Source organism: Lissotriton helveticus, chromosome 5_1 (genome assembly GCF_964261635.1).
Source record: "Lissotriton helveticus chromosome 5_1, aLisHel1.1, whole genome shotgun sequence".
NCBI classification, from domain to species: domain Eukaryota; kingdom Metazoa; phylum Chordata; class Amphibia; order Caudata; family Salamandridae; genus Lissotriton; species Lissotriton helveticus.
Genome location: NC_136065.1, coordinates 1,575,791,793 through 1,575,819,520, shown reverse-complemented (window position 1 = coordinate 1,575,819,520; position 27,728 = coordinate 1,575,791,793). Strand labels below are relative to the sequence as shown.

At 44.3% G+C, this 27,728-nt stretch overlaps 1 protein-coding gene across 3 annotated transcripts in view; it reads left to right on the top strand.

Moving 5' to 3' along the window:
- The first annotated feature begins 10,746 nt into the window (after window positions 1-10,746).
- The window catches only part of TAF8 (TATA-box binding protein associated factor 8), a 79,983-nt gene continuing 63,001 nt past the window's right edge, over window positions 10,747-27,728 (top strand). The window contains exons 1-3 of one of the 3 annotated variants that reach the window (XM_078644718.1): window positions 10,831-10,867; window positions 18,584-18,667; window positions 20,068-20,224. In XM_078644718.1, coding sequence (XP_078500844.1) covers window positions 20,203-20,224 — 22 coding nt within the window. In that variant the 5' untranslated portion in view covers window positions 10,831-10,867; window positions 18,584-18,667; window positions 20,068-20,202. Of the gene's footprint in view, window positions 10,868-18,583; window positions 18,735-20,067; window positions 20,225-27,728 lie in introns of those variants that run through there. The other 2 variants (XM_078644715.1, XM_078644717.1) reach the window with 2 other exon arrangements.

The window sequence follows — 27,728 nt, the reverse complement described above, 5'->3', positions numbered from 1 at the left end:
CTGGACCGGAAACAAGCATCCTGGGACCGGTTTCGGATTCATAATCCTCATCAGCCAGGCTATCTTGAATCCAGTGGCCAAGTGAGCAAGGGACTCACGATCTTTGTGGCATTCCATTACCAACTTAGTTGATATTAAGATGTCAGTGGTGCCTGTCAGCTTTCTCTTGGGTAAGTTTTGTTTTGACATCCGATTTTGTAGTTAACTGAGTGCGTTTGTGCATACATTTACTTAGCGCCAAAAGCCGGCCGTGCAAAAGCAGCGACACGCTAAGTGGTCTCTGTAAATTCCTCTGGGTCAAAATCTGACCACACCTTCTCAATCCGCTCAGCTGCAAAGAGTACACTCCAGAAAAACTGTTGTGGTCTAGTGCAGGTTGCATATAAATGCTTCTCTGATGCTCTTTAGGCAGTATACGATTCTGAAGCTGTTGTAGGTCTGTTTTCCAAAACAGAAAGCAAAGCATCTCTGTTAGAATTACTTCAACTAGGCTTTTGTTAGGAATTGAAGGCTGAAGCATCAGGTTAACCACAACATGTGTCAAGTTGCAGTTTCTAAAGAGGCATTAAATATGTATGTGTAGACTTGGGTAAACAGATGACACTCGCTGTTCAAACTACACACACAGATTCCTTGAACCAGAGGAGTTCGACTCACCACAGTTCTGGAGTAAATGCTTTAGCCGCCCATCTTGGCACGGGTTCTAATTCAAAAGTTCGCACTTGCCCAAAGTGTGTGATCCACTTAATCTCCACTGGAACATTTCCGCTGATTCGGCCGCCAACCAGTTTGCCATATTTCTCTCCGGAAATAACCTTGTGCAACACAATTCTAAACCTACACATGCCAAAGTCTCCATTCTTGACATTAACATCTTCAAAGTTAACCTGATAACAGTAGATGATCCTATACCAATAGACAGGTCTGACCATTTCCTCATTCCCTTCTCACTGCACCTCTCTCATGTTGTTACACTTGGTGTTAGACTTGGCATCTTTTGGCGTGTTTCCCCTGAGTTTTTTGCTTTCTGACCTCCTGGTTCTGACTCTGTACATGCTGGCTTAGTGTTTCTGCGCACCTTCCTCCCTGCTAATCAGTGGTAAAGTGCAAGTGCAAGTGCAAACCCTATTTTGCGAGTCAGTAACCTATTACCGACTCGCAAAATAGGGTTTTCGAATAGCTATTAGGAAGGGGGGTGCCAAGGGTGTTCCTTCCTAATAACGAGTCGCACTGGTATGTATGATTGTTTTGCGACCACAAATGCAGTTGCTAAACAATCACAGTTACCACCTACTTCAAGTAGGTGGTAAGCCAGTAGCAAATGGGAAGGGGTCTCTATGGGACCCCTTCCCCATTTGTGTTGGGCAGCGAAAATATTTTTTACGAGCAGGCAGTAGTACCACCGACCACTGCCTACTCTTACACCTTAAACAAGCATTGGCATAGCCAATAGGTCTCGGCTTTGGGACCTTATAAATGTTTAGCCATGCAACAGTTGATGTTGTTGCACCAAGGATATTGTGCTGGATAACCAAACACTTATAAGGTCCCAAAGGCGAGACCTATTGGCTATGCCAATGCTTGTTCGTTTTTTTCGGTAGTGGGGTATTACTACATTTCTGTATATTATTATTTAAGCTACACAATCATTCTTCTTGTGAGAGCATGAGGATACATTATATTCATTAGACATACTCACATACACATACTTGTGAATGCACTTTACAAGACTACAGGGATTGACTGGCCTACAGAGAAATTTAGTGATTTCACAGGTTAGGGCCCCTGAAATGATGATGGGCTCTCAAAGCCAGTCATGTTTGTATTTGGCGGACATTCGGTTGACTGTTTATGCCCCTGCCCCATCCGCCTTTCTATTTGCCCGTCAAGATCGCTTTTTTTATTTAGGTTTGATGTGCAGTTACATTTGAGTAAAAGATCACCAGCCACCTTTTCCCTTTTGCCACTAATACAGGCATTAATTCGCAGCAGGCTAATATTTATTTAACATGATCTGCTAGTTACATAAAATACAAATTGAGTTGAGACAGTGTATACAGTCGTTTGTCAATTAAGACTGTTTAGGAGTTATTTCGGTGTTATGTTATATTGATTTGTATGGCCCGCTAATCAATGGAGAGGGTATCAAGACGCTTTAATGGAATCTCTAAAATATATACAACTTTCATGTGCCAGTCTGAGGAATCACTTGACAACTTGAACTCGACACTTGAAAACATGGCGGGTCGTAAAATAAAAAGCCTTACATTTCCTCTCCATGATTATGTGATGTGTTGCATTGATGTTTAACAAAATGTACCTGCTTGTCGGTGCCCACCATTCTCAACAAAGAGCCGTGTTTTAAGAAGCATTTCATATACCCTGATCCTCTCCATTTTTGTCTAGCTAATGTTTACATTAAAGTCCAGGCACAGAGTCCTGTGCAATAGATCATTTCAAAGGAATGTGTGAAAAATAACCGAGGCTGCCTGAACGTTGCTGACATCAGTCAGTGCACTCTCTGAGTGAAGGATGTCATCTCAACCAGCACCAAACAAATGTCAACAGTAAAATCAGTTGAAAGGGTACAGTGAACAATGAACATTCCAATCTTGAAGCATGACAATAGCATCACAAGCATTGGCATAGCCAATAGGTCTCGCCTTTGGGACCTTATAAGTGTTTACCCATGCAACAGTTAATGTTGTTGCACCAAGGATATTGTGCTGCATAACTAAATACTTATAAGGTCCCAAAAGCGAGACCTATTGGCTATGCCAATGCTTGTTTTGTTTAGAGAATCTGGTCAGCCTAGATGAAGACCTGTGAATTTCTCTCCACTAGTGCCTGCTCACTACTGTAAAATTAACCGGCTCCCAAACACCCTGTGCCCTAACAAGCCCTCCAATCTCATGAAAGCCTCCAAACATCAGACACGCTCCCTCTTTGCTACATGGGAACCTACAAAAAGTACTTCTAAGAGACATTTCTAGATATCAGTAAAAACCTGTTCAGCAGAGAGCACTCTGGAACAATACCATATTAAAATGATCGATTTACCGCAAACACGTTAAGTGCCACAAAAATATTTAGGAGGTCAGCAATACAAGGTAATATGTAGGATTATACTCGGTTCTTTTAGCAAGAAAAAGGAAGATCATGGTAACACATTAAGCAAAATGATCATTTTTACATAAGGCAAGCTAAGGAGCCTGGGGAGCTCACGGTTACACTGTTTTATTTGCATATTATTTTTATATATCTGGAAAAGAGAAGGTTCTTACATTCGGTTGCTTGTAAGCGCCTAGCTTGAAACGACAGCAGACAATGTCTACAATAAATTCTGCCATTTGATGCAGCATGCCTGTAATAAAGATGAACAGAAGTAAAAGTACTACAGTTTTGAATACAACCTTACGGTGTCATAAAAGTAAACATGGGAAGCTTTTAAAACATTTCTTGCATAGCAGCATGGAAGAACAGTGAAAAAATGAAAAACAGAAAACATAAGCTATATTTCTGACTTTCAAAACCTCTGCAGGCAGAAATAAAAATTAGGCTTCTTTCAAATAAAACACTCTTGGGATTTTAGAGGAACTCAGTATTTATGTATTAAGACTTGTTTACTCCAAGTGAGAGTGCCCACCAAGGGGAACTTCGCAATTACAGGCAGTGAAACAACCAGGCATTTTCACTGCAATAAGTCTCACATTGGCGAAAGGTGAAGCAATTAACGTTGTTCATTTGAACGATTTTTTTTATTTTTTTTGGTTTAGAGTAGGCAGAGCCTTTTTGCATTGATATGACCACAAATAGTCAAGAGGCTGCAGTAGGGTGACCAGAATTTAAAAGACAAAAACCGGGACATTTCCCAAAAATAGAAGCAGGGCTACAATTTTACTTCCACACAGCGCACAGAATGACAGCACTCCTCAGCAGAGAATTACAGAAGATTTAGTAAGAACGTATAACAAATGCTATTTTTAAAGCCAGTAACATGCCTGTTAATTAAATTTACCTCTTATAACAGCAGCTAACTATCCCTGCTTTGTAAAACTTAAAACGATACCTCCCATCGTTTTCAGCTGACTGTCTCTAAAAACCAGGACATGAACTTAACTTCTTGAAATTTGCCTGGACAGCTCGTGGAAAACCGGGATTGTCTAGGCAAATTCGGGACGCCTGGTCACCCTAGGCTGCAGGCTAATTCTTCAGGTCAGGAAATGAGCTGCGGCCACAACAGAAAAGTTCCAGAAGTGGAACTCCTGCTAAATTTTGCTTCAAATTCTGAAAATTAATGCATGGGTAAAAGGGCTCCAATTGAGAGCTTGTGAATAGATAAATGCCAGCGCAGGAATGTGATTCTGGAATGCTGCCAAATAAAATAAAATGTATTTGTTGATTAAATCAAAGCTGCGCATGTTGACTTCCGAAATTCAGCAAGTTTGCGTTACTTAATACACGCCATACTTTCAGAAGCAGTGCCTGTGCGCGGTGAGCTACAGTAAAAGTTGATCAGCTCTCTCTTTACTGCTTAGCCCCAGTGTCCTGCCAGGCCAGACTTTTATTTTGTCACAGAAGAACAACTGGGTTCGGCAACAGTGCGCCTGCGCTGGGTGTGTAAAGCGCAATCGGAATTACGGGTTGGGCTGGTTTACCAGGAGAGATGCAAGAGGGCCAGTTGCCTTAATGCGTTTACTTTGCTGGTGTCTTTATTAAAGAGGAATGGCTGTGATGGAGCGGCATGCAGTGCTAAAAAAAAATACATTGAGTGGGCCGAACTGCGCACAACAAAAGATAAGATGCACAGGCACCATTGTTAAATATCAAGAGCGGCATGCTGCGCTGCAAAAAAAATAAACACAAATAAAATTTTATCTTGCACGCTAATGCAACCAAACCATAGAAAAACACACCCAAAATTACAAGAACAACATGTCGGGGAAGTGCGGTTGTGGCAGTGAGCAGCTGCCTGCACTGGCAGCTAAGACAAACAAACATTGGAGAGAGGTCTGCAGGCTTCATGAGCCTTGACAGAAACCTGCATGTCGGCTGCGCCTACAAGCAATGGAGAGAGGCACGCAAGGCTTAATGAGCCTTGACAGAAACCCGCATGGCGGCTGCGCGCGTGCACGCGCGGGTAGCCGCAAGTGCTAGGCCAGCAAAAGCCTCTGGTAGCTCTTTAAAAACCCCACTTACAAAATGTCTCGCAGTGCAGAGCATGCGCAGGCTCAGCGAGACCTAAAAAATGGAACAGAAAAGTTTAAGTTTTCTTTTCTAAATGCATTATGTTTTCCTTTAAGGAAAACGAGCTGCATGTAAAAAACATAAACTGCTTTATTTAAAAACCAGTCTCAGACATGGTGGTCTGCTGACCTCAGCAGGCCACCATACCTGTGATTGCTGGCCATTCCCAATGGAATGTAAATCTCAACCTGCCTCATTAATATTAATGAGGCAGGTCCCTTGCGACCCATTTGGGAATCGCAAACAGTGTATCAGACACTGTTGTTCATTCCATTTTGCGAAGTCGTAAAAAATCGCAGTTTGTGACATGCAAAATAGAATAGTCGTACTTCTGGCCCAGGGTCCCTTGTTTGCTACGGAACAACAAATGACAAATAATAAAAGCTTTATAGCGGCTTTACTCTCCTGCAGTTCAGTCCTACTTTCCTCAGGTCACCCAGACTCATTTTCATATTTAACTTTGGCTCTTGTATTATCCACAAAAGGTCAGTGCTGGGAAGACCAGTGAGGTTAACGACTGATACTCAGTACTTGAAATGGAAAAATAGAAGTGCAGGTACTCTGTACCAGAGGGCTTGTTTCTGAGAAGTGCTGTTACTCTCCAATTAAAGTATTACATTTCTCTTGAGAAGTGTCGGTACTGTACCCTCCCTCTCAAAATAAAGAAGTGCTGGTACTGAGTACCGGACAATACAAGCCCATTTAAAGCACTGCTGATACTGCAATTGGATTGGCCCTATGCTTATCAAAGATCTTGTGTTGGTCATGAATGTTTGCTGTGTCTAGTTAAAAGACTGTGTGTGAACAATAGCAGTTCCTATACCTTAGTTTTGGAGCGGACATGTCTAAGCTACACAACGCAGGTCGATTAATACTTACTCTTTCACTTTATTGCACTGTATGGACAAAAATGCTGTGTGCTACTTCAGGTAAAGTATCACTCAGTGGGTCACTTATTGGGACTTGAAATGTCACAGTCACACGCTAAAAACAAGAATTTGCAATGCAATAGGTCTCGCATTAGGAAAGTTTGAGCTATTGGTATTGTAAATGACACATTTTTTATTTATGTTTTGTTTTTGTAAGTAGCAAAATTAATAGCAAATGTGACACCTATAGCATTTGTAATGCAATATGTGTTGTATTTACGTGACTTACATGTATTGAGTTTACAAATAACAATGGCTTTTAATTTTGTTAATAATTAATTCTTAAATAAAAGTTATTGTAATTTATAATGGCAATAGCTTAAACTTTTATAAATAACTTTTGTGAAGATTATGTTCAGTGTATTTTATTGTGACGAAAATCCAAGAACAGAAGTGAAATATTAACATCTTTTTGTTACATTTGTAATAAAGCTTGAAACATTGAGAGGACATATTTGAACCAGTTGTTGTTGAATGGTTGCACAGATTGATGCTGTGGTGGCGCTGAGTGATGTTGTATTGGCGAACGAGTGATGCTGTGGCGTTCAGTGATGCTGTGGTAGCGCATAGTGATGTTGTGGTGCCCCTGAGTGATGGTGTGGTGGTGCTGAGTGATGCTGTATGCTATGCTATGTTTTGTTTTACTATCCTATGTTTTGTTTTGTTATGCTATGCTATGTTTTGCTATCCTATGCTTTGATTTGTTATGCTATGCTGTGTTTTGTTATGCTATGCTATGTTTTGTTATGCTATGCTATGTTTTGTTGTGTTTTATTATGCTATGCTTTGTTTTGCTATGCTATGTTTTGTTATGCTATGTTTTGTTTTGCTATCCTATGCTTTGTTTTGTTATGCTATGCTATGTTTTGCTATCCTGTGCATTTTTTGTTATGCTATGCTATGCTGTTGTTTGTTATGCTATGCTATGTTTTGTTATGATATGCTGGCGAGGGTGTGTGAGGGTGAGTGAGGGTGTGTGAGGGTGAGGGGGTGTGAGGGTGAGTGAGGGTGGGTGAGGGTGTGGGAGGGTGAGAGGGTTGTGAGGGAGAGAGGGTTGTGAGGGTGAAAGGGTTGTGAGGGTGAGGGGGTGTGAGTGTGAGTGAGGGTGAGGGGGTGTGAGGGTGAGGGTGTGTGAGGGTGAGGGTATGAGGTGAGTGAGGTTGTGTGAGGGTGAGAGGGTGTGAGGGTGTGTGAGGGTGAGGGGGTGTGAGGGTGTGTGAGGGTGAGGAGGGGTGAGGGTGTGTGAGGGTGAGGGTGTGTGAGGGTGAGGGTGTGTGAGGGTGGGGGTGTGTGAGCATGAGGGTGTGTGAGGGTCTAGTAGGGATAGCTTTGCATATGACTTACTGCCAGATCTCTTGTGAGGTGTACAAAGACAGAAGGTAAAGTGTAACACACAGGAGCTAATTAATTGCACAGACACCTCAGGAACTGCGACTCCCTCCGCAATCTTGCAGTACATAAAGTAGTCAATTTGTATGCGAAATCCGAAGTGACCAAACCATTAAAATTACAAATATTTCAAAAAGGCTCAAAGTGTTGGAGACACCAGGAGTATGAAATGGTTTTTGCCAGCGGCGAGGTGTTTCTGAAAAAGTATAGTGCTTTTGGGTGCGTTGCAAGACCCTGAAGTTAAAATGTGACGTTTTTGGTCGCATTTTTTAATGCTCCTTTTTTAATCCGCCCACCCCCAAACATCCGCGCAGAGGGTCCAACTCGCATGCTAAGTTTGCTCGATGGATGTGGTATTAACATTTTCCCAGGGTTGCTTTAGGGTGCCAATCCGCAGGGCCCTTCACTGCCGCCACGGCTCAGTAAATAAAGATGCTCACAAAGGAGACAGAGACAGGAAAAGTGCACCGTTGGGCACAGGGGACCGGCAGTGTTTTGAAGACAGCAGGGCTGAGGCACTGGGTAATATTGCTATGAGGCTATTCTCTGCCACCCCCTTGTGCACATATCTCAGGGCACTGCAGGGCCCCCGAGGGCTGTACCCAGCACCCCGTCCGCTAGCTCCCTCCACCAGCACCACGTCCATCTATCGATGCTTTTGCACAGCAGGCCCTGTCTGGGACAGCCCTGCTCGGTTGCCATGGCTGCAGTGTACTGCCAGGGGGGTTGGAGAGCTCCTTGCTGCTAAGGTCGCTCCTTCCTCAGCGTCTCCGAGATTCCAGGGCAGACCCCAAAGAGTTTAAACTGCAGCGTATGGATGGAAGGGTCCCCTATACCTCAGGTCCATTTCATAAGAGCTGATGGCCTGGTCCAACCCAAAAAGGCTAGACTTTTGTGTAATGCATGCGCACAGAGAAAATACAAAGAGACCGACAACCTGCAGACACTGATTTTCACAAAATTCAACAAACCGATGCACAAAGACTAACTAAAATATTAGGGCATCAACGCCACCAATCAAGACCAGTCATGCATAACTTTATGCAGCAGGAGGCACAGGGTGGTGTGCCTCAGTGCAAAAATGAGTGATGTACTTCAGGTGAACCCTGGGTGGTGTTTCGCACAGGAGCACTACATTCTGTGCATTAGAGAAACATGGGCTGCTGTGCGACAGGCAGGTACTACGTACAGTTCATGGGAACAGGTCTGTGTGCTTTATAGGGCCACAGGCAGGTTTACAATAGGGGGTACTGGGGAGAGGATGTGGCATAACGGCCAGAGCTGCCGACTTTGGAACAGGGAACCAGGATCGAGTCTCGGCGGCGGCTCAACATCCTTTGATTCTGGGCAAATCATGTCATGTCCCCACGCCTACTAAAAACAAGCATCAATCAGCCAACGTGCAAGGACCATTACGTTTGAATCCGTTACATGACATAAATGCAAGGCCGGCATGTTTACCTTCTTATTCTGTAACTTTGTGCAGCAGACAGTTTGTAAAATGAACTCAGAATTAGCCCAGTCGCGCTTAGCTTTTAACTCTCTTTAATCAGCCCAACGCAATTGCTTTCTGACACTGCAAGTATTATACAAATCTGCTGTACACGCAATTAAAATTATGTATCGCATGCATTATAGAAGGAAAAGAATGAGAGTTTATTCTTCGTTTTCATTTCAATGCGTTTAGTACATGGTGGACACAGGTTGCATCGCTGTATATGCATCAGGTAGTGGCGCGCTTCTCAAGATGACAACACTCGCTTTGCATAAGAGAAAGGCCCTGTGTGTTGCTCTGACAAAACGAGGAAATGAACAAATGAGCACTCCTGGCATGCAGCCGGGTGGAGAGCTGTGTGCCAGAATTTCCAAAGGCTGCTAAACCGCCGGTTAACCTTGCACGCAAAGGGTAATGTTACGATGCACAGTGCAGTGATCCCTGACCTGTGGGAGGGTGGCAGACGGCTCCGGCCTGCTGGTCCCGTCCAACCCAGCATCCTCGGGAATTTCCATGGAAGAAGCGGGCCTGCTCTCACACCTCCCGCCTCTGTAACTACTGTGAGTTCTTTCCCACAATCAAAGCACCACGATCGCCCGCCTGCGAAGCCTGTACTGGAAGCTACCGATGCAGACCTAAGGGCGGACCTTGCACTGGGCTCGCATCGCACCGCACCAGTACATTTAATCGCCATATTGCAGCGACAGTCACTTTCCTGTTGATGCTCAGTTACCTTTTCAGCACTTAATAAACGATAACACTTGAAGCAAGACGTGTGCGTGAGGAAAACTGCCGTGGGGCGGGACTTCCGTTTCCTGCTGGAAGCCCGCGCCCACGGATTGGCTGGCTAGGAGAGGAGCAGTGGTGACGCGAGGCTCCCATGCCCGAGGGAGAGCCCCGCGGTGGCGGCTGAACTCCGGAGTTGCGCCGATGCGGTAAGTGGGGTTGGCGGGGGCGGGGGCGGGGGTGTGTGTGTGTGGGCGCGTGTGTATGTATATGTGTGGCTGTGTGTCTGTTAGCTGTGCGTGTGTATATGTGTGTCTGTGTGTCCCGATCCATTGTGCCTGCGTGGGTGTATGTGTGTGTGCACCTGCGTGAGTGTGGCTGTGTGTGATTGAGAGAGGCTATGAATGGGAGGCAGGGGATGTGCACGGCGCCGTGCGCGCCCTCGAGGACAAATCTGAGACAGCAGAGGCGCGTGGCCGAATGCTGTCTCAGATTCCCAGGAAAGTGAAAGCAATAGGTCTTTCGCTGACGCTCGACCTAACAATGAAAACGTCACACATAAGAAAACTCAGAATTTGAATATATGAAGCAATTTTTCCTATCGTAAAAGAAGATTTGATATTTAAATTTTCCAGAAGTGACTTGTGTTGCGAGTCACGTATTTTAAAATGCAACAGTGCCCCAAAAGTGTTTCCTCGGTGTCAACTGGGAAATAGCTTTGCGACTGCTGAGGGTGTTTGGAAGTACCCCGCAAATAGCCCACTACTTTTTGTCTTGAAAAAGTGACAGATGCCAGATTGCAGCGAGCGTATGAATTGTAATTTAAATGAGTCTCTCTATTGTGTTCTATAAGCTGTATTGGGCCAAGTTTCTACCCTGCATTTCGGCAATCTCCTAAAGCTGATGCTCATAGTAACTGCTGTACCGTTTCGTCTCTACTGTATAGAGAGCTCTGGTCGATCGTAAAATTCCACGAACTACAATTCCCAAACTGCTCACTACGCACCACGCATGCGCGACAGACTGTAGCAAGATGGCGGATCCTCAGGTGTCTGTCGGTGCTGCTGGCGGTTCAGGAACGGTAAATACTATGCGGTACCTCCTGGTTTGCTAGAACAAGGCGTGTGGGGTAGCGGAGAGTCGCAGTCACCGAAGAGGCACTCCAAAAGCCACAATTGTGTCTCTAGTGGCATCTGTTTACTTGATGTGTTCTTGCGCCAGCATAAACCCCGCCCCTGGGTCTTGATTGGCTAGGTTATGCACGCGGAAGTAATGCCTGCGCCTTCGTTGTGTTTTTGTGGGATGTGTCGTTGCTGGTCATGCTCTTATGCGGTTTAGTATCCTAAATTAATAGTAGTAACACAACTGCGAAAGGACGAGCTTACCGACTGGATAAATATGGACAAGTCTCTATTTATTGTAAAAGCCGGTCCTTTTGAAAATATCCGGAGTATGATGTGTGGTTTTTGCAGGGCTCATGTCCTAAAACAAGAAAGGGGGGGGGGGGCTCGCCAAGTTTGTCAGAATGGGTGTGACATTACAGAAAGTGACATCATTGCGTGTGACACCACTGGAAGTGACATCAAGGCGCGTGGCATCACAACCCATGACATCACAGGAAGTGACATCAGATCTTGAGATCTCACATATGTTTAGCAGGTCTATCCTAAATACCTTTGAGCGCATTACAATAATTAACACATTATATTTTGTATTGGGGTTGTGCCAAGATATTGTCACAACCACGCTGCAAAATCTGTGCCTCAATTTATACATTTTTTTTTATACCCTGCCACAAAGAAACTGGCAACAAGGAGAAACGTGGCAGTAAATCTGTCCAGCTTTCTTGGTTGCAATGTCTGTGTTTTAAAATATCTTATGGGGTTAAGGCACCTGCTGCAAAGATCTTTGTATGCCAGCTAAATCTCAGGGAATAATAATAGTAAGATAACTCTGGAGGATAACACATTTGCTGGAGAGGTCTGTTTTTTGCCTTGTCCCCAAAACTAGCATAGGGGGTTAATATGTCTCCTGAAAAGCACATTATGTAACACGAGATTATGGATTTTTATTTTATGTAAGTGGATTACTGCTTTTAAGACAACAATTATTTTGTTACTTGCAGTTCATAAATTTTAATCTTAATATAGCACAGTGAGGTATGATGGACATGTGGCTCCTACATCGTGCAACCCATGCTGTCTTATGTAACACATCCTTTATATTGATGTACACACATGATTCACTGTCAATGTATAATCTGTACTTTTGATGTAAAGCGCTCTGACACCCTTCATTGGGATGAGTAGTGCTAAAGCGCAAAAAAGACATCAAATACAATAGTGGTATTTGAATTGTTATTCGTGTAAATACTGGGGCGACCAACACATCTGACATTCTTACAGTGTATGCATATCTCTTATATACAGGGACTTTAAAAAGTCAAAAGCATTTCTCTCTTAAATACCTGTGAAGTGATGAGATCTGAGCCTTTGTTTCCCCTCTATTGCACCTGGGTGTGAGGCTCCAGATAGACCCTAGCCGGAATACTCCAATAAAAAGAGGCATAATGGCCTCACAACTCTTTTTTTATGGGGAAGTTGGAATCTGATAAGCCCTTTTCCTGTCCCACATTGCGGCTCAGAACAAAAGCATACAATGTGCAGGCGCTGCTGAAAGTGTCCCGGTATCAGAAAATGATACTGGGACGAGTTCAGCATATTTCTTTGAATTCCAGGAGAAGTAGGTAAGGGACGTGGCACTCTGCTGAAAGTGGCCAGCTTTGCAGCAGGGTAGATGGCGTCTATCCTCTGAAAATAGTGGGTAGAGGGCGTCTACCCACGACTCAAGCCCTGGGTTTAGGATTGAGAGGTGTATGTTGACCGGGTATAAATCAACGGTCGTAGTACATTAAACAATGCTGCATGCAATGGAGGCGGGGTCAAACGGTGTGGCTATAAAACCAAGATGTTCTGTAATTTGTTTTTTTTGTCTTTCACCTTCAGGTAGCTACATATAAAATAAAGCACAGCTTGAATGAAAAAGAAATGTACAAAAATTAATCAGGGAGAAATGCATTATAGTACATTATGAAACCTCTTTTAGTTAATGCACTGCAGAAGTCTGTGTGTAATCGGAGAGCCGGGGGTCTAAAGGCCAGTATTATGGCGGGCTAACTATAACTCCTTAACAGTGAGTTACAAAACAAGCATTAAAAATGCAATAGGTCTCGCCTTTGATTAAGTTAAAGCCAATTACTTTGCTATACAATACCATTAGCAAAGCAAATGGCTTTAACTTAATCAAAGGCAAGACCTATTGCATTTTCAATGCTTGTTTGGAAGAAGGTGCCATGAAGCTTTCAGTTGGCTGGCTGGTAGCTTACCCAACCACATAAAATAGCCTTGTTTTTCTTCACACACATTTACCACAGTTTTTCCCGATTTAAAATGTAAGGGAAAAACACACCGTATTCTACGTTTTGCAGCGTGATACTGGGTTGAACATGAGCAATTACCAAGTTATTCCGATTCTGACCCACGGAGATCGTAAAGGAGGTAATACCACACAGCAGGGCTACCAGAGGTCTCCAGGCGGTATTAGCTTCCGGTGTTCCAATGCATCGTGTGTGATGCATATTCGTTATAAAGCGAAGTATCACATCGTATAGGCCAAAAAATACAAAAGTATTTTGCAAATGTAATGAAATATCCAATTACAGCTCGCCACACAGCTAATTGTGCTGTGTTGTGATTTATAGAGAAAAAACTAATGCATTGTGCTACACAGTAACATGCTACCCTCCCACACGTGCAAACTCTGATATCTTTTAATTCAATGTTCATTGGCCCTTAATGGCAACCATCTCGGGTATTGTTATGGGTTTACATTCATATAGTGCTTTATACCCAGAAAAGGCGCCAAAGCGACCTGTTGCATGTCACTTTGTGGAATTGCGTTGTTTGATAGGAAATCCCATGGGGAGTGTGTTTCAGTACATTGCTCAATGCTCCATGAGAAGAGTTGTTCTCGTGCTGTGCTAAGTGCCTGCGCCTCAGCGTGTCAGTATGTGAGGAAGTGAAAATGAGTGGCAGTTATGGTTAAGATTAGAAGGCACTGATGTATTTGGTGGTTTGCTGTGTGCCATTGGCAGAGAATGCATACACCAGCTCCCTGCTAACACGTATATTTATTTTACGGAGTTTTAATTAGCGTGAACTTGACTCGAATCGGGTATCAGAGCGCTTTACATAGCACCTGTTGCATTACACGAGGACACATTTATTTATTGTTAGGCACTGGGAAATTAAGTGATTTGCCCAGAATCACAGGATGTTCAGCGTTGTTGCCAAGACTCAAACCCAGTTCCCCAGATTGTAAGAGATGATGCAGACTTTGGGAGAGTGCAGAGACTGCCTGCAGGAAAGATCAGGACGTCCTGTGGATCCATTAGTGAAACAAGAACTTAATGCTTGGATCAAACATCTATGTAAAGAAGACCAGAAGTTCTCATTGGAGCCTTCATCTAGTGGTGCAAGTCGCAGTAAAAATAATGGAATGGCCTTGCGGGCAGAGGATGTAACATTCATATAGTATCTTGAGAATTTATATATGATAACGCAGCGAAAAGTGACGGTATCTCGATAAACTACTGTTTTCTCTAATGAAAACAGGTTTAAATGTTTAATGCGAGACTCACGGATGAAATAACGTGGACAGAGAAACGCTGCAATGATAGTCTGCCATCAAGGATTGCCTTACAAGTAAAGGGACATGATAAAAACAAGGCAGCGCAGGAAGGAAGGAGAAATGCGAGTCACGGCCGGAGGCCGGCCGTGAAAACAATGCAGGCTCCTGAAACTGAAAGCACGGCCGGCCGGCCGTGAAAGCCTTTGGTGCCGCAAGGGGTGGAGCGGCAAACTGAAAGCACGGCCGGCCGGCCGTGAAAGCCTTTGATGCCGCAGGGGGTGGAGCGGCACCAAGCTGTGCAACAGATGGCTGACGATTTGATGCTGTGCACGCGCATTTTAGGTCAATGCGCTTGCGCATTGACCTAAAAGCGCACGGGCACAGCATCAAATCGCCAGTTAGTTAAAGTCTGTTTAAAGCCCTATATATTTCGCTCCCGCTCAATGTGCATGCGCATTAAGATAGGTCGTTCGACCTAAAAAGCCCAAGAATCAGAACTAGCAAAAGGAAGAGACTGTGATAAGTGGTAGGATCTAAGCCCATATAAGTAGATTGCCATCAACGTATCATCATGATCAATCTTCTCATTTGGTCATCCAACTGGCAGGATGGTGTGTCTCTTGATCATAGAGACGTACTACCATCCGACCGATGATGGGCTGGATCTCACCCAAAGTCACAATTAGACAGAAAATGTGACACTGGATAGTTGATCACAAGAAAGTTAAGTGCAGTGCAAAACATAAAAATGTGGTGAGTTAAACTAGGATGATGAGGCCGAAAATAGGAAACAATTTATTGAGATACAGACTCGTCACCTAATTGAACTTAGTTCAGCTGGGTGAGCATATCAATGAACTAAGTTCTTATATTAAAACAGGAACTTATCAAGGAAGATTATGTTTTAGGTTAATTTGTTAACTTGATTATATTGTATCTCTCGTAGATGTCATATGCATTCCTTGATGCGGAGGATTAATACATAGCAGGTTGTATTTATGCTAACCTTTATTATGGTTATTCTTTCATGACTTGTCGCATGAATTTTCTTTCATTTACTTTGTTCACCCTTTGCATTCTCACTGGGTGTGAGGAGCACTTTTGTTTTTCTTTATGCAGTAGCAAAGTTTGAGAGCAGAGGCCCTGAAGAAAGCCTAGGGATAATTTGCCAGATTAGCTGAAACATGTTGGTCTTTTCCCTGCAGTTATTTGTTTAAACTGCCCTTTGCACTGTTCAGCTTTTAATTAGGGGATTAGTTTGTATCTCAATAAATTGTTTCCTATTTTCGGCCTCATCATCCTATTTTAAATCGCCACATTTTTATGTTTTGCACTGCACTTAACTTTCTTGCGATCAACTATCCAGTGTCACATTTTCTGTCTAATTGTGACTGTGGGAGTGATCCAGCCCATCATCGGTCGGATGGTAGTACATCTCTATGATCAAGAGACACACCATCCTGCCAGTTGGACGACCAAATGAGAAGATTGATCATGATGATACGTTGATGGCAATCCACTTATATGGGCTTAGATCCTACCACTTATCACAGTCTCTTCCTTTTGCTAATTCTGATTCTTGGGCTTTTTTGTAACTTGGGTAGCCACTCACTGTTAAGGAGTTATAATTAGCCCGCCATAATATTGGCCTTTAGACCCCCGGTTTTTCTGGTGTTTACATTATAGTATTTGGGGATGTGAACCTGGGCAGGTCTTTAAAATTTCCTTTTGACCCCTTCTCTCTCGGTGGTGTTATTGTGTAATCAGAGAGCCACAGAATTAAATCTTGGTTGGTGTAGTGGAGAATAGTGACTTGTGTAATTTTAGTGCTACGATATCCCAGCCTGTGACAGAAAGCACTGTGTATATGTCAGTCATTATTTTAAACTTGCATTACACAGTATAAGAGACTGCTACAAAATGTCCAAAAACGTTTTAAGATAAAATTATGCTTCCAAAATATAGATTTTAGTAATACCCAGACTGTATGTAATGTAGTTTGTGTATAACTGTCCCTTTAACACCTCATCAGGGGTAGTAAGCAAAATTAAATTTTTTAATATAACTCTCCCTTCAACACCTCTTTTTTGTTATAAACTCATTTTTCTTGGTTTATTGTACATTCAAACAGAACATGAAGCGTGTAGAGATACAAGGGGGGTCGGTTACATGCCCCAGACCATCGCCGGTCGCCCAGCAACAAGGAGATTAGTTAAGGCACATTTATAGCAACAGGAGATGGTTCATATCATCTTTCAAACATGCTTACTCGCAATCCAAGAAGATCCTGGGCATTTATTCATAATCGATGAAACATTGCACACCCTATGTGCTTCCCACCCCTATAGTCCGGGCATAGCCCTGGGTAAGTCCTGTACAAGTGTCCTTGATCAGTCATAGAGAAATGTGAACCCCCAACTGCCCCACCCTCCCAGGCGCGTCACTCTCTCCCTTCAACACTTCATCACAGATAGTATGCACTATATAAATATAATTACAATTAAAGCATGAACTTGACAGCTCAGCGGGTAACTCTGCACTACCATTAAAAAAGAATGTATCTTTGTCGTTACAGAGCTTCACGTCATTGATCAATTAAAGCCAGTACAGGCTTACAAGCACTCTTTGCGCATATTTGCAGATTAACTAGTTGCACACATTTGCATTTATTTCTGGCGAGCAGGCAACTTGGCAAGAAGGCTTGTTTTTTGTTTACTTCTCTGCCCAGCTTCGTTTTCACACAGTACTTTAAATGGAAATCTAGAGGTACAGATACTCACTCAATAGAGTACCTGTTTGCTCCTGAGAAGTGCTGGTACTATTCAATTAAATGTATTTTAGCAGTGCAGATAATCTGCCTTTCAAATTAAAGTGCAGGTAATCAGTACTGGTTAGTACTTACCCATGTACAGCACTGGTTTCACAGCACAGGAAACTCGCTGAATAGCACTTCGGCTCAAACATTTTAACAGTCAATATTAACCTTCCTGGAACGGTCGTTTTTTCACAAAAAGTAGGGGAACGGTTTTTCATGAATCAGAAATGCATGGGCAGGTTATGCCCCTGCGATCCCGCCCACTTCGATCTCTGGTCTGTGGTTTAAATTGACTTCTAATACTCACGCATTAAGTTGATGTTTTTGGGCTATATCGTCCTATTTTTCCGCAGCCTGTTTTGCTCGCTGTCAACTAAAAGACTACACTCACAGTCCTCAGCGACATAAGTAGCCTATCTAGAGGTGGACAAGACAAGAAATTATAACAGGGAGAGCCAAGCCGAGGGTCTGGCTTGGCTGTAGCAGTTCGGAGAGGACCAGAGCCTTGAAAATATTTGGCATGTAATGTAAGCAGCAGAGTTCTTGCAAAAATATGTTAAAATCTCTTCAAAATTTAAACAAAATGTATTCCTTTAACACGCAGTAGCGTTTCACTTCAGTACATTAGATTATATTACTACATTGTGTGGCATTTATTAAAAGTGATGTTTTTTAAACATGAACTTCCTGCTACCCCCCTCGGCCCGGCGACAATGCCATTGGTGAAGTAAGATGCAAGTAAGCTTTGATGTATATCACATATATGACCTAGAGTGGTATCAAGATGGGGCAACAGTATAGTCTTTTAAATCAAACACCAGCGGTTTTTGTACAGCGTACTGCCTTGGCTCATTTATTTGAATATCTTCTCATATGTAATGATGGAAAAAAAGGAGGCCCAGTCACATAAAATATTTGCTTAGCATCTCACAGTTTTAACAAGTAGGGAAGCATAGATTGATCCTGTCTCGAATGCAGTAGATTGGCACATGAAAACGATATAGCTTCATGTTAGGTAGATACAGTGTACGGACTTTAGCATTACCAAATCGACTCCTTATGGGATTTATGGCCTTTTTTTGCTTCATTTGAACCAAGTGGCTTAACACATATCATCACAATGATTTGAAAAGTAAAGCCCTGGGCTCAATCAATCAATCAGGGGAATTGTAAGCGCACTACTCACCCATGAGGGTCTCAAGGCACCGCTCAGTTGAAGAGCCAGGTCTTGAGTGTCTTTCTGAATATGTACAGGGAGGGAACGTGTCTGATATTGATTGGAGCTCTTTCCAGGTCTTGGACGCGATGTAGGAGAAGGCTCATTCCACCTGATCTGGCTCTGCGGATGCGCTGGGTTTCCGGCGAGGTTTCTCTTGGGTACGTGGAAGGAGATTCTTTCATCAAGGTATTGGGTCCGGTGTTGTGGAGGCATTTGTAGGCATGGGTGAGTATCTTGAAGGTAACTCAATTCTCGATGGGGAGCCTGTAGCGGTTACGCAGGTGTTGGGTGACGTGTTCGTGTCGAGGATGAGTGGCTGCGGTGTTCTGTATGGTCTGGAGTTTGTGGAGCAGAGACTTGTTGATCCCGGCGTAGAGGGCGTTTCCGTTGTCCAGTCTGCTGGTTATGAATACGTGGGCATTCCGTTGTCCAGTCTGCTGGTTATGAATACGTGGGCGATGATCTTCCTTGATTCAGGGGGATCCATTTGAAGGTCTTTCGGAGGAAGCGGAGGGTGTTGAAGCAGCTGGAGGCGGCGATCATGGAGAGGAAGGAGTCTAGTACGAGGCAGAGGTGTTGGGGGCGTGGTCCGTGGGGGTGGGAGGGCTGCCAAGGGCTGTGGGCCACCAGAAGTTGTCCCATGCAGAGGGGGAGGGTCCGAGGACGAGGACCTCTGTCTTCTCCGTGTTGAGCTTCAAGCAGCTGCTGCTCATCCAGGATGCAACGCCCTTCATTCCTTCCTGGAAGTTGAGTCTCGAGGTGACGGGGTCCTTTGTGAGGGAGTCCATGCTGTCTGATGATGGCAGCAAGGGGGGCCATGTAGATGTTGAAGAGCGTAGGGCTGAGCTACGATCCTTGGGGTACTCCGCAGTTGATTTCCGTGGGTTTGGAGAGGAAGGGTGGCAGTCTGATTCTTCGGGTTCTGCCTGTGAGGAAGGAGCGGATCCAGTCGAGGGCGGTTCCCTGAATGCCGGTGTCGTGGAGTCTGGCGGTGAGTGTGCGGTGGGAGACGGTGTTGAACGCTGCAGAGAGGTTGAGCAGGATCAGGGCCACGGTGTGTGGGCTGGACACATGGTGATGTTCTCCTGGTACGTAGTGATAACACAGTCTTAGCTCAAGAAGCCTGCCAAGCTTAGATTGGAGCCAACCAAATTCCATTGGCTGGTCACTCATCTTGTGTTCTCATTTCTGTGTGGTACGATTAGGTGCGTTGTAGTGCCACAGCTTTAAAGGACATTCAAACAAAGCAAAATCTGAATGGCTGTTTAAAGCTTATGCATATTAACAGGGAAAGAAAACAAAATATCTTCAGACTAGATGATGATTAAACTAAAGAAAGTGGGGCGGCCCAGAATAGGGCTGTTTGTGCGACAGTTGATATTTTGGAGGATGTGTAGTCTTGCAAAGTTAGTCAAGTAATAAAGGTTATTTTGGAGAGCACAGTGGCCAGGTTAGGGATACTGACTGTTTCCCATAGACCGCAGCTAAAGGCTATGTGGGATTAAATCTGTGATACAATGTTTGAACTTCTCTTTCACTACATATGTTTATTCTTCAGAGATCAGGGGGGAAACACTCATCGACCCCTTCAGATAACTATTACCAGGCCCGAAGGCGCACACTACAAGTGGTGGTGAGCTCATTGCTGACCGAGGCCGGTTTTGAGAGTGCCGAAAAAGCAGCTGTGGAAACCATGACAGAAATGTTACAGAGTTGTGAGTAATATCTGTGTTACGATTGTTATGAAAATGTATGTCAATACTAATATTCAGTGTCAAAGTTAATGAATGGGCAGTGCCTCATTTTGAGAAAGTAGTTCTTTGAGACAGTACAAATTAATGAAATACCCATATTTTGTGAAGTGATCGCTGACTTAATTTCAGAACATATTAAACATTTGCAGAAAATCTTCATAATAGCAGCTCATTAATAACCATTAAAGCACAGAAAAGTTACATTTATTTTAACAATATATTTTATTGCGTTTACATGGTATATACCCGGCCGCGGCCTGAATGATACATTTTGAAAACAATATGTGTCAATGTATACATCCAATCGCAACTTCTTGATAACTTGCATATACAACAACAAAAACATTGTGCAGGTTGTCTCGAATCCCATACATCTATAATTGACTAATTGGATACCCATGCCGGAGGCTTTACATGGTAGTTTTAGTTGTACAGTGACCAATATCATTAGGGGAGCACAGGCAATCATGGGTCTGGAGTGAGGAGGGTGATAACTCTGTGCCCCGGTAATCCGCCCAACATAGCCACATTTTCCTGTGGCAACCACGAGCTTGGAACACAGCGATTTCGGCATTCCTGCATTGATCAATGGCCTTTTTCCATCTGCTGATTGTCGGGGGGGATAGACTTTTCCATTGCTGGGCGATATCCCGTTTAGGAATGCTAATGGCTAAAAACAACAGGTGTTGCATGTACTGGTTCCCACCTATACCATCAGTACTATGTAATAACCGTAGTTTCGGCTCAAGTAAGAGATCCCATGACAGCACCTCGCTCAGGCATGCCACAATCTTCCGCCAAAATGGTTGCAGTGCCGTACAGCCCCAAACAGTATGCATAAAGGTCCCATCCTTCACCCCACATATCAAACATAATGGGGATGTGAATGGCTCCAATCCTCCAAAGTCAGAATCGGGTAAAGTGTATGCAGTGTATATATTTGAATTGTTTGAGATGGTAGCGCAATCAAACTGCCGCACCTCGAGGGTTAGCCAAGGCTTCAGTCCAATCATCATCGGTTATGTCAGGATTTCCTCTAGCAATGCCTTTCTGATCCTATGCAGTGTGGTATGTTAGTGCGTCGTCAGTGTTTGATAGATCTGACGGGTCTTATGGGCACCCAAGTCACCCATCAATATCCGCCCGTCCAAAGGGTGATATTTAGGCAAATTATCAATCAGTCGCAGTAGGGGAGTAAGAGCATGCCGGAGTTGGAGATATTTATAGAATTGAGTCTTATTTAATTGAAACACTGTCGGGAGCTGTTGGAAGGATTTTAAGGTGGTGCCCTGTACCATATCCCTTAAGGTGGATATCCTCACATGGTCCCCCCATCGAATTCTCGCAAATGCCGCTACCGGATGCAGAAGTGTACCATGCCCCAGTGGGGTCGTCTGAGCCTGGCAGCCATTCCATCCCATCTGCTTGACCATAGCCCTCCAAAGTCGAATCACTGTGCTGCTGGGAGGGGGTAAGAAATCTAGATTCTGCGCACTATATAGGAGTTATAGGAGGGGAGCACCTTCCATTGCCCTGTGGTTCAGTGCAAACGCTGTGTCAGATGGTGAATTGTACCACCACTCATTGACAATTAGCAGGTGGGGGTGACATAATAAGCATATACGTCTGCAGCTGCAATGCCACTGCAATAAGTTGACTGCGAGCATGCACTCAATGCAACCCGTACCGCCCCATCGTGTCAAAGAAATTTGTTATGTATGGCATTAACTTGTACGAACCAAACCCGTGGTTGGCATAGTGGAAATTCTGTAGGCTACAAAGTATTCTGGGCAGTGAGACAATTTTAAAGATGGCAGAGCGCCTGTATAATGAGAGTGGAAGAGGGGACCAAACTGCAGTGTCATCTTTAAGGCTTAAAAGGGGTGGGTTGATATTATAAGCCCAAGAAGTCTTCGGACAAGGCTACATGAAAATACCTAGAAACTTAAATCCTGTGGTAGCGCGAGATAACTGCGCAGCCCATGTTTCACGACCCAGATTCCCGCACACCGGAAATAGCACAGACTTGGAGGGGTTAATATTGAGCCCGGTGATCTGGCCAAACACGCAATGAAAAAGAGGATGTCATCCGCGTACAGCGCGATGCGATCAGATCGAGACAGAGACCATTCAAAGCCTCTGAGCACCGGGTCGCTATGCACCCATGCTGCCAAAGGTTCCACGGCAAGGGCGAACAATAATAGGGACATCGGACAGCCCTGTCGAGTACCACGGCATATAGGGAATGAGGCAGAGCGATGTCCTGCAATCCTGATTGAGGCGGTTAGCCCTGTATAAAGTAGGCGTACATATGCTAAGAAGTGCAGACCGAAGTTGATGGCGTCAAGGAGTCGGAAGAGATACGCCAGCTGGGGAAATCGAACACCTTGTTGATATCTGCTAGAAGAAGAGCTGCGGGCCATCCGAGTTCCGGGGCTCTCGCCATTGCATTATGCACCTGTCTGATATTATGACGCGTAGAACGGTTTGGCATAAACCTGGACTGATCCGGGTGGATTAAGTCCTGCACACAGGATCTGAGGCTGTCGGCGAGAACTTTGCCCAAAGTTTGGGCTTGAAGTTAATAAGAGAGATGGAACAGTACAACGCGGGATCTTCCGGCGGGCTACCTGGCTTCAAAAAGAGGACAATCTCTGCGTGTCGCAAGTCTTTGGGGAGTTGGGATTGGTCAATAGCTTCATGTAAGAATATGTTGGAAATGGCCCTTTTTGCAGGGGTATCCCCAAACTTCTTCCTCCCTTATTTTTCCTGACCTGTGGTGGTTGGCAATAGGACTCTGGGCACTTAACCACTGCTGATCAGTGCTAAAGTGCAATTGTTGTTTAATTGTATGGATGTAGTTTTGTATGTACTTGCTTTTATGATTTTTCTAAATGGTGAAAATCGAATAAAGCTTATTGAGCCATGAGCATATGCTCTCTGTATAAATTGTTATTGTGATTGGTTATCCATGATTGGAATATGTGTGTTAACAGGAAGTCCCTAGTAAAGTGCACTGAGTGTGCCAGGGCTGGTGATTCAAATGCTACTAGTGGGCCTGCAACACTGATTGTACAACCTACATGAGTAGCCCTAAAATGGTGCACCAGGACTGCCACCGCAGTGCCTGTCTGCAGTTGCTAACTGCCATGCTGACCTGACCAGTGTCCACACTGGCCAGGCCTAACCCTTCCCTTTCTGTACACATTGGACAACCCTATGGAAGGCCCTAGGTACCCTCCTGGGCAGGGTGCAGTGTATGTGAAAGGTAGAGCATGTACTATTGTGGGTGACATGCTCTGGTAGTGAATTACAGCCATTTTCGTTTTTCACTATTGAAAGGCTATCTTGCCATTATGTGGAATGTTGTGTATAATGTTTACCTGCATATTTTCCCATAGGAGCAAGATAGAAAGTTAAAGTCTGGTATCCCTGAACTCAGAATTCAATAACACATCTTTTAGGAAGGATGTTTTTAAATCCTTTGTTTGAAAACAGCACTTTTAGAACGTGGCTGTTTTCTTGCCTGACCTTTCTGTGTGCCGTGGTCTGTTTGTGAATTGACTATCTGGTTTGTGAGTGACAGGGGCTGGGGTGGCTCCCAGAGGCTGAGTGAGTCATTCCTGGGCTGAATAGCTCCATCTGCATCTTGAGTGGTGGGAGTGGATAGCACCTGGGCCTGAATAGGGCTGTGCCTAGCTCCCACAATGCTGGCTCCATCTCCTGCTGGGCGGCTGAGGACCCTGCCCCTCTCTCTCAAAGGAAAGAAGAAGTCAAGTAAACAAAGTGCTCCAGGACTAGCCAGAAATTGTTCTGACTAAGCCAAGGCCTCTCTGCCCTCAGAGAACAAAGAGAAAAGTGGTATAAAAAGGGCTACCCAGACTACAGAAAATGAGATCATCCTGTAATCAAGAAGGAACCTCTGCCAAGGAGAAAGCTGGAAGACAGAAGAGGAAGGACTGTCCTGCTGTGTGTTTGTGGGCTGACCTGTAGTTGCTTTGCTGCCAAGGAGAGGGGAAGGACTTTGCTGTTGATGTGTCCCCTTGTTTGAAGAGATCTCCAAGGGCCTGAGGAGAACTGGCCTCCTGTTATGAAGTCCCAGGAACAAAAGGGCTTCACCCCCAGCTCCGCCCTGAACTCTGCTGATTGAGTTCTGCCCTTCCTAGATTGCTTGATACAATTGTGGGGCATCTGGAAGTTGTTGCCTGCTGTTTGGGGAGCTGGACAGGAAGAAAAGAAGAAGATCTGCAGTATTCACGCAACGCTCGACTGTGGAGCGCATCGTCGACAGTGCGAGAGAATTCCCGTCGCCCAGAAGATCGTCGCAGCACCTGTTGTCGCTGCAAGAAACGACATATCGCCCGCTGGCGGATAGCATCGCCCCGGTGCGGGAAGATTCCTGCTGCTGCGAGTATCGTCGCAGAGCCTGTCGTTGCTGGGTGAGATCGCCTGCTTGCGGTACGCATCACGTCGCTGCGAACATCGTCTCAGAGCCAACGCATCGAGGGGCTGCAGGAGGAGAAGGTCAACGCTGCGCCGCGCATCGTCGCCGCACCGGAGATCGTCGCCGTACCGAAGATCGTCACATCGTGCCTGTGCGAGAAGCTTCCTACCGAACCTGCGCACCGGAATCCATACATGGTATCGCATCCCTCCCCATACAGACCGGATTCGTCGCAACAGGCCCGCTGCATGTAGCGGGGCTGTCGCATCGCCTCCCCAGGGTCTCAGGGAAGACGCATGGCTTGTTTTTCAACGCTGCAGCTTCCATCTACAGGTACTTTGGGCTAAACATGACGCAACTGTGGATTATTTTGACGCAAACCCTTGAACTCTTTAAAATTATATTCTTGAACTGTGTATGTTGGATTTTTGTTGTTTTGGTTTGTGTAGATTAGATTAAAGATACTTTATTTTTCTTAACAGGTGTGGAGGTCATTTGTGATGTTTTCACTGTGTTACTGTGAGTGTTGGTACAAAAACTTTACACATTGCCTTTGATAAGCCTGTCTGCTCGTGCCAAGCTACGAAGGGGGTGAGCAGGGGTTATATAAAGAGTGTATCCCCCTTACCCTAACCAAAAGCAAGGGTCCTTATTTTGACATTGGTACCTACCTCTGCCAACTAGAGACCCCCAGATGTAACAGAATAGCTATATTTTAATTGTATATCAATCACAAATTTATCCCATTCAATAATAAGTCTGGTTTCGCCTGTAACAAGAGAAACCCCCAGTTGTTTCCAAGTTTAAATTCCAAAATTATGACTCCAAACATGTTTTTCAAAACCTTCCCTCAGTCCATTTTAAATGGTCATGCCTTCACACACATCTTACTGAATTTTAGTGAGCAGCTCTCCTACAGTGATCCACTCCCCTTAGCGATCTCTCCACCCTTGTTGGTTTTTGAATACCTCAAAAGTTTGCTATATCATTCTTGGCCACTGTCTAACCTAGAAATAGCAACAAACATGCTTGATGACTAAACACATCATAGTACCTCAGTCTTTACATTTTAGTGTTTAAGCTTTATTTCCATCGTAAGATAACGAGCAGCATAAAGTCTCCCCCTGCGGTGTATTGCCCCTTTGACGTATCCATTAAAAGCCAATCCAATTTAACCATTGGTGTATTCACCAATGTAGGAGTAGCATATACATTAATAATTGGCCATCTTTGTCCACTCTTGTAATTTGCAGCCATTACATAGCATCCCAGTGGGCCTATCCAATTTTCTTTCCATTTTTTCATTATTAAAACTGATACTCGCCTTCATCCTGTTGTAAACTCCACTTGAGCTAACTGTTAGCAAAATATCTTCCCAATACATAATTTGTTTACTACCAAACAGACTCTTAACAACAGCATATTAGGTTCATGTCTTTTGACTGTTTGCTGCATTGAGCCCATCCTAATTTGATGTCTTTTGCAATTCAAGTAATAAAAGTTTAGCAGGATTCACCCCTTCTCTTTCAACCCTTATCATCCATGAATTTGAATCCGTTTTGGTTTTCCTCTCTCCTTCATAAACTTCCTCTGTTTATCACAAGTCCACGTGTCATTGTAACCTCTTTTCCCTAAAAATTCCTGATAATTCCCAGTTCTGCTCACCCCACATTCCCCAGCAGTGGACATCAATCAACCACCTTCTGTTATAAGATGTGCCCATCCCCTGCAACTCCCCAAAACTTGATCCTCTTGTTCCCCTTTGTCCTCCTTCCTGTCTTAATTTATGTAATGCCTCAAGGGTTCCCTCCCGTTGCTTGACCCTCTCAGGAAGGAGAAGACTAACTATCTTTATGGCCGGCAGTGAAAAATCTCTTTCTTATCGTATCTCGTTTCTTTTTTTTCCCAGAGCCAAGCACCGTGAGAACGACCTACCCAGCACCTTTTATGTCTTCCTCTTCTTTTGCAAAACCATAGACCTCTCCCCCTCCTTTTGTTCCATTTGAACTGACCGCACCTTACCCTTGATAATAGCAAACCCTACATCTCTTCCTCTCCTTTCATCTCGGAGCTCAGTGATACTGTTTCCCTCTGCTCCTTGTGTGTTCAGTTATTCAGCCCAGAGCTTCTTTGTATAGTGCTTTCATCATATTCTCAACATTCACAGGCATTCCCTCTGTCACATTTGCACTTGCATTTCGGCGCAGAGCGGGGTATTGATAGGTACAATGGTTGGGAGGTACCTTTTGACGAATGTTTGACTACTAAGGACCCCACCCTCTCTGTGACCTTGAGGATGGTAGCACCCTGACTAAAGGTAAAGAAGAACAAGAGTTCTAACTACAAGCAGGTAATTATGATAGGACTTAATTAGGACTCTACTGTACCACTATCCAATGATTTCCAATTGGAACCTAATGGAGGTATTTCCCTAGGGATCCGTTGCCCTGACGAATGCTCCAGACAGTTTAGGCTAATGTTAGTGGGCAGAAACATGTTGGCAATAGTTTGGGGGTGAAACATTGTACTCCAATACCCAAATGTTTTTTCGCTTTTAATCTTAGCTAGTGTCCCACAAATAAAGGTAATATTCCACTGGGAACTCTAAGGTGTTTTTAAAGTTTTCATCTGGATCCCATGTTTTATGGAGTTGTCCAGCAAGATTTATGAAAGAACTCCCTCCTAACTAGTTAGTTTTCGAGAAGGTCACGTCCGCCTGGGTGGCATTGCCCTACCAGGGTGGGTAGATGATTCCTATGATGATGAGTGACTCTAATAAGTGTGTGAGGTTTTCTCTTCCATTAAGGATAACTTCCCAATAAGTTAGAAATCTGAGGTCTTGGCTCCAAAGTGGCACACCTGCACCAGAGCCCAAGCTCTGAGGCTCTATATACACCCTTGTTCTTCGTGTATCACTGACACCGTACTATTTTGTTGTGTTTACATTTGCACTTGTCCCAGCAATCACTGCTCTTTCTTTCTTACAGTTCTGTTCTGTGCTTGTGTCTCAGTATGTTTTCC